The sequence below is a fragment of the Mus caroli genome, chromosome 16, assembly GCF_900094665.2.
Source record: "Mus caroli chromosome 16, CAROLI_EIJ_v1.1, whole genome shotgun sequence".
In the NCBI taxonomy this organism is placed as follows: Eukaryota; Metazoa; Chordata; class Mammalia; order Rodentia; family Muridae; genus Mus; species Mus caroli.
The window spans coordinates 60,624,355-60,635,157 of NC_034585.1; the positions used below are offsets into that span (position 1 = coordinate 60,624,355).

General features: G+C 37.0%; 1 protein-coding gene across 2 annotated transcripts in view; it reads right to left on the reverse strand.

Moving 5' to 3' along the window:
- Window positions 1–10,803, reverse strand: part of Znf654 (zinc finger protein 654) — a 64,933-nt gene that overhangs the window by 25,046 nt on the left and 29,084 nt on the right. The window contains exon 3 of one of the 2 annotated variants that reach the window (XM_021184906.2): window positions 2,724–2,805. In XM_021184906.2, coding sequence (XP_021040565.1) covers window positions 2,724–2,805 — 82 coding nt within the window. Of the gene's footprint in view, window positions 1–436; window positions 568–2,723; window positions 2,806–10,803 lie in introns of those variants that run through there. The other variant, XM_021184908.2, reaches the window with a different exon arrangement.

Here is a 10,803-nt window from a genome sequence, read left to right on the forward strand (position 1 = left end):
GCAGTAAAACCCTAACTAAGACACTTCTGTTCACAAGAGAAAAAAATACAGGTATGTCTCTTCACAAATGTTTACATGCATTTTAAGCAAAAAGATAACCTTAGCTGGAGTTGGAAAAATATGCACGCAGACATAGCCACCCATATATACCATATATAAAACTTTAAAAAATATACTTTAATAAAACAAATTTAAAAAAATCTTTCAGTGTCTTCACTTAGATGGCTCCCATTATCAGTGCTCAACTTTCACCTCTAGGACATTGTCAACAAACACTTCCTTTATCACTGACATGTCCTTCTCCAGTACCCTTGCAGCAGCATTCTCTAGCTTCTATCTGCTTTATCTCTAAGGCAGCCACTGCTTTCCAAAACAGTCACTTTAAAAGTCTTGTTGTCTTTCTGTCACAATTACAGGAGGGAACTATTCTACTTACTGTTGTTTCATGGAGCATAGTGGTGAGAACAGCGTGGCACTCAAAGAACACCTCCTGAGCAAAGAACTTCAAGAAAGAAAATTGTCGCAGGAGCTCTTAGGTGTGGCCTAGATGGAGGACCTGGGTCTCAGTTCTCTTCTGCAGCCTGAGGATAAAAACCTAGATCTCTCGGTTCCTTCTCCAGCCCCATGTGTGCCTGCACCCACCATGTTTCCCACCATGACAATAACGGATTAAATCCCTGAAACTGTAAGCCAGCCCCAATGAAATGTTTTGCTTTGAGTGGTTGTAGTCACAGTGTCTCTTTACAGTATTAAAACCCAACTGTAGTGGCTGTTCCTGGTTGTCAACTTGAATATATTTGGAATGAACTACAATCCAGAATTGGAAGGGTCACCAGTGACCCTAATCTGGAGGCTGGGAGATAAAAGTTTCTGACCTGGATCTTGGTATGGAGATCTTGAAGACAGGGACATCTCAAGAGTTCAAGGTCATCTGAGATTAAAGGTGTGGTGGCACACACCTTTAATCTGGGCTACACCTTCTGCTGGAGACCTTATAAAACATTAGAAGAAGGGAGTTGTACTCTCGCTCCTTCGCCTGCTCGCCGTGTGGGACTGAGTAACTGCTAGATCCTTGGACTCCCATTCACAGCTACTACTGAACCATTGTTGGGAATTGGACTGCAGACTGTAAGTCATCAATAAATTCCTTGACTATATAGAGACTATCCATAAGTTCTGTGACTCTAGAGAACCCTGACTAATACACTAAAACAAGGACATTGCCAATGACTGTCAAAGACAAAGTGAAACATAAAATAAGTGTTAAAAACTTGAATATGTAATCTAAGTAGATTATGAATTTCATACAAACAGTTTTGCTTTGATTTGGTGATATTTTCTATTTATATTTTTTTGAGACAGGGTTTCACTCTATAGCTCTGGCTGATATAGAAAGCACTAAGAAGATAAAGCTGGTTTCAAACTTAGAGAGACGCCTGCTACTGCCTACCAAGTGCTGATATTAGAAAACAGGTTTTTTTTTTTAATCTATTTTGTTGAATTAAGAATGGACACAGTAGAATGCTAGATATTTCATAATTTTTATAATACAGCCAAACTCCCGATTAGCTATAATCCTTTGATACTATAGTAATGTTCTATATGACATGTTGCAGGTCAGCCCCTGGAGTGTTTCAACTTTGCTGTGTTTTATTCCAATCCAGAGAAGTGCTGATAACACTGAGAAGACATGTGTGAACAGTGTACTATGTGTTGTTCCTAAAGAAATGACTAAAAGAACTAAACTATTTTAGATGTATAGAAGAGGTCTTGAAATGTTATCAGTCTTTTTTTGTGCATTGTATGTATACATGCATCTGTGAAAGTGTATACAGGTGTACAAGGAAGTGTGTTCATGAGTGTGGTAGCCAGAGATTGATGGTGGGCGTCTTCCTCAGTTGCTCTCCACCTTATTTTTGAGACAGTCTTTTAACTGAACCTGGAGCTTCTCAACGCAGCTCGACCAGACAGCCAGTGAGCTATGAGCATCTGCCCATGACCACCTCCTCAGCAAGTCAGTTGCAGAAGTGTAAATCTATGTCTGGATCTTTTTTTACAATAATTTATTTTGTGTACATATGTGAACACACATGTGGCATTCAGAAAATAACCCCTTGGGAGTTGGTTTTCTCCCTTCACAAGTGAGATCTAGGGATTGAACTCAAGTCATTCAGTTGGGCAGCAAGCCCCTTAATCCACTAAGTCATCTATCCAGTCCCTAATGAGTTTTATGGGTACTGGAAGCCAAACTCAAATCCTAATGCTTTTGAGAGCAGGCATTTTACCAACTGAGCTATCTCATGTCTTTGACATTCTTGTCTAGATTTGTTTCTTAACAAGAACAACAACCTGCAGAGGTTCCATGAGATGGGAAAACCAGCAGATAGCAAAAGGAAAAGAAACATAGGGCAAATAGCTTGCTTCTAGGGCAAGACTGCTCCTTCACCGGGGGAAGCTGTAGACAGGGAAAGGCACTATGTTCCCACACATGCTTAGGTTCTTTAGGCAACCACATTAGAATCCAGGATAGAAGCTGCTTGGGAATTCAGTTAAAATTGACTTCATGATTTTTCTTTACCTGCCAATATAGGGGAATCTTTAAAACTGTCACTGTAGTGACCATAACAACTTTTAAGCAAAAAGTTAATATGATAAACTATTTTTAGAGAGAGAATCAAACTGATTTCTTTGTGTATAAAATATAAAATAGTGAACTATTTTACCTGGAATGAGCCAAGAATATCCTTTAAGGGTTCTTCATAAAACTCATCTCTTCCAAAGAATAGGAGCAACTCAAAGAAACTCCTGAAAGGAAAAAAAAAAATTATAATTTTCATTGATTTGTGGCTTTGTTCTATTTTAAAAGACTACCAAGTTGTAATCTCTCTCTTTAGTATCAAATTTTTACTTATAAATACTTGATTTTTAAAAACTCATTAAAGGGCTAGGGATTTAGCTCAGTTTTCATATGCAAAGCCCTGAGTTCAATCTCTAGCACAACACAGAAAGAGGTATTTTGGTACATGTTTTTAATCCCAGAGCCTGGCAAGTGACAAAAAGACCAGAAGTTCAACATCATTGTTAGTCACATGCCAAGTTTGAAGCCAGCCTGGAATACATGAAATAATGTCTGAAAATACAAAAACGACTTACAAAGCACAAAAAGTAATGATGCAAAATAGACAACAAGAGACTAAAATATGTCAGATCAAGCTTGGCATCATATGATAATAAGTAGGAGAAAAACTGTATGTGGAGCTCCTTGCTATCTGGGGTTTTAAATATCTACAGGAAATCCTAGAGTGTACATGTCATACATCAAGGGAAATTTTGTGTACGCATCAACATACAATATTTATATTTTGGTAGATTTCCAGGGAGATCAGAAACTAATAAAAGCAACTATCTCTCTTTAATATAAAGCGTAAGGGCCAGAAGTCAAAGATGAGCTGGAAAAGGAAAGGGACTAGGCGTGAACAGTGACGATTGGTGAGATGATACAGTCACAGTTCATCTTATCTGTGTATAAAAATCTCATAGTAAAAGCCCATTATTTTGTACAATGAATATATTCTAATAATGAAAAAGAAAAAGACAACAATGAAGTTTGGGTTCTCCTTTTCTGAGCCGTCTCTTGAACGTGATCCAGACAGCATTAGATGCTTCAAAGTGAAATAGAACTTTTACAGAACTGAAATGAACTCAGCATGCAGCTCAGTGCTAGAGTCCTTGCCTAGCACAAACACCCTAGGTTCAATCCCTAGCACCAGAGAGGAGAAAATCTATGGTATTGGTAAAAGTTGGAATGAAACTCTCAAACTTCTTTATCAACTGAGTTTAGACAATGTATTTGCCTTTTGATGACTACTTAGCAATATTTAATAGCATCTTCTCCAAGAGAAGATCTATCTCAAAGACCACTTTTCTTCTTCTCATTAGAGGCTCCCTCCCCCTATGTTGCCCTCAAACATTTGGATTCAAGAAATCTACCTGTTAACTTCCTAAGCAGACATGATAGGTACCTACCCAGGGTTATCTAAAAAGCACTGTACTTATTCATAAGATGTAACTTTTCCTATTTTAAAATTGTTTATAGCAATTCATTTGTATCCCCAGGCTCTGTGCGTAATTCTATCTTTCTAATACATCTTCAGTTAATTCCTCTACTAAAGTCTTGAGCCTTTCAAAGTTATCCATGCGGTTATTAGAATCTATTTCAAATTCCCATACATACTTTTTAAATAGAATCTTCCTATGCACTACAAGTGTGGTGCAAAATAATATTATTGCTATTATAATATAATTTTCCTAGGTCCATCAGGGGATCAAGACAAGAATCACCTTATAAAATAAAATTGTCAAATAATAAGACATGAAATTTTAAGTCACTACTTATTGCACACACACAAGCTCTCTCTCTCTCTCTCTCTCTCTCTCTCTCTCTCTCTCTCTCTCTCTCTCTCTCTCTCCATACATATATATTTTGAATCTTTCTCTTTAAGCAGTAGGTTTCAAGAGTGAACCCAGCAAATCTTGTTGTGAACAGATGTTCCATTATTCTACTAGCTTGATAGATATTTGGTAGAATTCTTAAAGGCCCTACCTAGATCTTTCAGAAATGGTAGACAAGGTTCTACTAATAAGAGTCAGTCTGGACTGCTACAAACTTCTTTGGCTATCTGTGAGTTACAGAGGTACTTCTTTAAACTTTTTTCTTTTCTTATTGCTCCTTTTCACTTGAAAAAAATTTATATGATTCTGGATATATAGGTATGCACAAAAGGTATAATCACTTACTGAAAATAATTAAAAGAAAATTTACCTTAATTCTTCATTATACATTTAATTTTACCACTGACTAAAAATGAAAACAAATTTCTATATATATTATTTCAGTTACATAGAAATTTATATATTGTATGATGTATAACATAGACTATGTTCTGTGTTTTTCAGAGTTGATTGATATTTTGCTTTTATAATCATCAATGTTGAGAATGTTTCTTCATATAAATTCATAGTACAAAATGACAGAAGCATGTTTGAGGCCTTTCAGAAATTGCTGACAATCCTGACCTAATCCTAAGCCCAAATTCATTTATCATTTCTTTATAAGACTCAAGTCAGCTCTCAAACAGCAACTTTTACAATCAAGCATTCTAACACAACACAATACAATACAAGGATCTACTACTAATTTGGTACTTACACAGAGCACTGTTAGGAAACTATTAAAAGTCTGTGTTTTCCAGAATTAGGTGATTATGTTTCTCTATGTAGAGAATTTTGTACGTGCAGTAAAAACATTGAGATTTATAAGAAATAGCTTTGAATCTGAGCCAAGATGTTTAAGATAGCACTCATTGGCACTGCGTAGCATGACACTGTAGTTAAGTACAAGGTATTCGAGTTGTGTGTTTAGAACCAAGGCTGAAGTTGTGCAATGCAACACGAATGAACAGTACCAGAAATATCCTAAATCCATCATGTACTTGAGTATGAATTAAGATCTGGTCATTTCATGTATACAGACTTTTATGTTTGCTAATTTTCCACAACTTTCCCATTCAATTAACCATGTGTGGTCACACAACACAGTTTCAGAAGCTATCCTGCATTATCTTGTAATACACAGCTGTGCCATCTACAGTGAAAATCTGTTTAGCTTAACTACTAAACTAAACAGCATGGCCACATGTTTGAAGTCTTCCAAAGGCCATAGATAAAAGCTTGGTCATAGCTTTTGTTACTGGTGGGAGTGTCCTGAACTAGCTCTTAAGTCATTGTTTGTGTACCTTGAAGGGGATCAAGAGTCTCTGATATCTTCCTGTCTTCTGTTTCCTGCTGCCGTAAGGTAACCAACTTTCTCATCTATGAACATTTCTGCCAAGATGTACGGTGTTTCTAAAGGCCCAATACGAATAACCATAGACTGAATCTCCAAAACTTTAAACTAAAATAAACCTACCTTTGGTGGCTGAAAAGATGGTTCCTTGAATAAAGTGTGACCTTTACAAGTATGAGAACCTGAGTTATGAACCTCAGCATTCATATAAAAGCCAAGGGCAATGACATATACCCCCGTATAAAGACAGGTGACGCCCTGGGACTCACTGGCTAGCCAATCTAGGAGAACACCAACTTCTGGGTTAAGGTAGAGGGTAGTTCTGACCTACACACAAGGGCAACTCTGCACACAAATATGCATGTGCTCCACAAGCACAGTGAATAGACCGACCCTTTTCAAGTATCTTTTACACATAAAGAAAGCTGTCTAACTACCACTTTTATAAATTTACTTAGCTAGATCTTCTGGATAACTTCAGCTTCTACATCAGCACTCCTGTTCCACTTAGTACTTTTGTGTTATTGAGAAACCTTTCTTTCTAAAAACTAAAATAAAAATTAAGATAAATAAATAAATGAATGAATCTCTACTTAACATCAATGTTTTCTTTTGTAGAGAGCCTTCAGAGACTTGAAAACAGTTAGGGCCTTATATGTACTTACATACATTAACCATACAAATTTAGAGAGAAGTTGATTACAAAGCTAAATATCTAAAACAAGAAAAAGAAACAGAAAAAGAAAAAGAAAAAAAAATTATGAAGTTGGGCATGGTGGCACACACCTTTTATTAATCCCAGCATTCCAGAGGAACAAGTAGATGGATCTCCTCTGAGTTCCAGGGCAACCTGGTCTACATAGTGAGTTTCAGGCCAACCAAGGATACATAGTGAGAGCCTGTCTCAGGAAAGGAAAAGAGAAAGGAGAGGAAAGGATGAGAGGGGAAGGAGGGAAGGGATAACAGGAGGTGTGCTAGCCAGTCATGTCAACTTGACACACAAACTAGAGTTATCTCTAACACGGGAACCTCATTTGAAAAATAACAATTCCATAAGATCCAATTGTAAGGCATTTTCTTACTTAGTAATTGATGGAGGAGGGCCCAGCGCATTGTGAGTGGTTCCAACCCCAGGCTGGGGATCCAGGGTCTATAAGCAAGCAAGCTGAGCAAGCCATGGGAGTAGGCCAGTAAGCAGCACCTTTCCATACCCTCTACATCAGGTTCCTGCCCTGCTTGAGTTCCTGTCCTGACATCCTTTGGTCATCAACAGCAATACAGAAGTGTAAGTCAAATAAACACTTTCCTCCCCAACTTGCTTTTGGGTCATTGCAGCAAAAGAAACCCTAACTCAGGCAGAAGGGGAGGGGAAAAGAGAAGGGAGGAGGGGAAGTGAGGGTGAGGGGACTGAAAGGGGGAAATAGAAAAGGAAAAGAACCTATAAAACAAAAACAAATAGTAAAGGACTAGCTGATTTTATATTCTATAATGCCTCTGTAATTAACTCAGTATCACATTAGCATAAGAATAAATAGATTAATGAGGCCAAAGATAAAATAAAGAGCTCTTAAATAAAAACCAGTATCAGTTAAATATTAAAAGCATCTCAACTCAGTAGCCAAGTGTTAGATAGCAGCATATCAAATCACTGTACAGCTGAATACTTTAAAATACCAACAAACAAATGAACAAAAAAAAAAAAAAAAACCCACACATGATTTGTTCTACCCTCCTAATGTGGATAATGTTCAAACTAAAACTCAAGTACAGAAAAATTAATCAATGCTAATTTGCAGAAAAGATTCTGTATAATCTAGCTATAGAAATATCTTTATGGCTCAAAATTATAATTAAAAGTACATGTGGATTTCAATAATAGTACAGATATTACTAGCATATCCAATGTTTGCTCATTTTGGTGCTCCCTGAAGAGGTTTTAACTTTCTTCCTCTCTCCCTGCTTCTCCTAACTCAGGACTCTTAGGAATGAACTATTACTAACTTCTCATTTTTGGCTGAAGACTCATTTCTCTTCCAACTTAGAAATACATTTCAGTTCAGAGATTTCTTTTTCTTTTCCTTTTAAAATCTTTTTAAAAAATATTTATTTATTTATTTTATGTATGTGAGTACACACTGTAGCTATACAGATAGTTGTGAGCCTTCATCTGGTTGTTGGGAATTGAATTTAGGACCCCTGCTCGCTCCAGTAAACCCTGCTTGCTCCAGTCAGGTCCGCTCGTTCTGGTAGACCCCACTCACTCTGGCCCAAAGATTTATTTATTATTACAAAAAAGTACACAGTAGCGGTCTTCAGACACACCAGAAGAAGATGTCAGATCGCATTATGAGTGGTTGTGAGCCACCATGTGATTGCTGGAATTTGAACTCAGGACCTTCGGAAGAGCAGTCAGCGCTCTTACCCACTGAGCCATCTCACCAGCCCGTGATATCCTTTTCTTTCATTGTTTTAAGATGTCATTTCATTGTGTTCTGCCTTACATAGTTTTACTTATAAGATGTGTTTGTATTTTATGTTTGGCATCTTTATTTTTGAAGTAATAACACTTCTCTGGTTTTCAGTTTGAGTACCAGGCTGTTCAGTTACTAACTGTATGCATGTGTGCATGAGAAATCATACTTGCACTGAGTTCTGGATCTGTGTATTCATTTCTCTTCTTACTTTTGAAAATTTGTGTTCAGAATTTTATCAAAATTGCTTCCGGTTTATTTTTGATGTTTCTTCTAGGACAACCTATGGATCATCGTGACACCTCTGTGGATCACATATAAGATAGCCTGCATATCAAATATTTACGTTACAATTGATACAGTTGCAGAATATCAATTATGAAGTGGCAATTAAATAGTTCTATGATCTGGGGGATCAATAACGTAAAGAACTGTATTAAAGGGTCACAGCATTAGGAATGTTGTGAACCACTGTTCTTGCATTTTAATAAATATATAATGTATAGTTTTATATTTTCCCATAGCTCCTAAAGCTCTTTTTCTCTCCCTTGCCTTTTAGATTGAATAATTTCCACTAGTCAACATTCAAGATTCATTCAATTTTTTTGTTCAAGGCAAACCACGGGCTTGCTTTAAGTACAGTCCCAAGCCTTTCTTTTTTTTTTTTTTTTTTGTCCATCAAAAGCACTAGCCATTCTGTATAATACTGTGCTTTTTTAGTTTTTAGCATTTATATTTCAATATTTAAGCTGCCCATTTATGGGCTCAAATCTGCAGTCTGTTCAAGTCCATCTTTCCCACTAGAGTCGTTAAAGATCTGTAGCTAATCTGACTGATTATTTTGACTCGATTTAAAAAAAATAAATCACACTTTAAAACGTGTGTAAATGTGTAAAGCTTTGTTTCATGTTATAACACAGTAGAGACTGTAGTATCATATACCTGGAAACATTCTTGCCTTTTCTTGCATTGTGCCTTTATTGTGGAGCATTTGACTTAAACCAGTTAGAATTTAAGCTGAAGTAGGCGGGTGGGGGTGGATGTCAAAGGAAACAAGGAGAGGTGTGGGGATGAATATGATCACAATATATTGTATGAAATCTCAATGCCCCAGCATATGGGGAATGAGGCAGGGTGGTGAGGCAGGAGTGAGTGGGTGGGTAGGGAGCACCCTCATAGAAGCTGAGGGAAGGGGGATGGGATAGAGGGTTTGCAGAGGGGAAACCAGGAACGAGGATAACATTTGAAATATAAATAAATAAAATAACCAATTTTAAAAAACCTTAAAATTAATAAGATTTATTTTTAAAAGCTAAGTTATGCTGAGCATGCGTTTTGTTTTTCTCTTATGACCATCAATCAGTAGGTAGGAATAGGATATTTCATCACTTATCACTTTCTGCATCTACCAACACAAATTTAACAATAAAATAATAGACGCTGATTTCCAAATTGGTTGATACTTATATCCACATTACTGTGTGTGATAAATGAATCAAATAAAACTTGACTGGAATATTGTCTTAGTTAGGGTTTTACTGCTGTGAACAGACTCCATGAGCAAGGCAAGTCTTATAAAGGACAACATTGAATTGGGGCTGGCTTACAGGTTCAGAGGTTCAGTCCATTATCATCAAGGTGGGAACAGGGCAACATCTAGATAGGCATGATGCAGGCAGAGCTGAGTTCTACCTCTTCATCTGAAGGCAGCTAGTGGAAGACTGACTTCCAGGAAGCTAGGGTGAGGGTCTTAAACCCACACCCACCGTGACATACCTATTTCAACAAGGCCACACATAATAGTGCTATTCTCTAGGCTAAGAATATACAAACCATCACAAATATATAGTAGAAGATCAAGTTTGAAGTAAAGTAAGATAATTAAAAATGATCAGCAATTTACTAGTAAACCTGTGGCATAGCCACCAAATGTCTAGCTGTTCTGAATAAGAAGCTAAGCTTTTTATTTTTTGCCACTGCACATATGAATGCTACTAGTTTAACCAGTTCACTCTTCTGGTAATCTTGGAGGACCTGATGCTAAAATATGGTATAATTCATGAACAGTCTTTCCTTTTGTAAGAAAAAGGTTAGGAAAACAACATTAGGGGGCTCAGTGGTTAAGAGCGCCGCCTGCTCTTCCGAAGGTCCTGAGTTCAAATTCCAGCAACCACATAGTGGCTCACGACCATCCCTAACGAAATCTGATGCCCTCTTCTGGAGTATCTGGGGGCAGCTACGGTGTACTTACATATAATAAATAAATAAATCTTTTAAAAATAAATAAATAAAACAATAGTATCTGTATTTTGCTCTCATTCTCAGTGTCCTATGCAGCCATTGAGTTTTACTTATTACTGCTAAACTCATAGATTAGTTCTTTGTCCAGTTGTCATCAGGGAGGCTTCCTCCAGCAGCAGATAGGAGCAAATGCAGAGACCCACAGCCAGACATTATGCAGAAAGAGTCTAATTTTTTTTTTTTTTT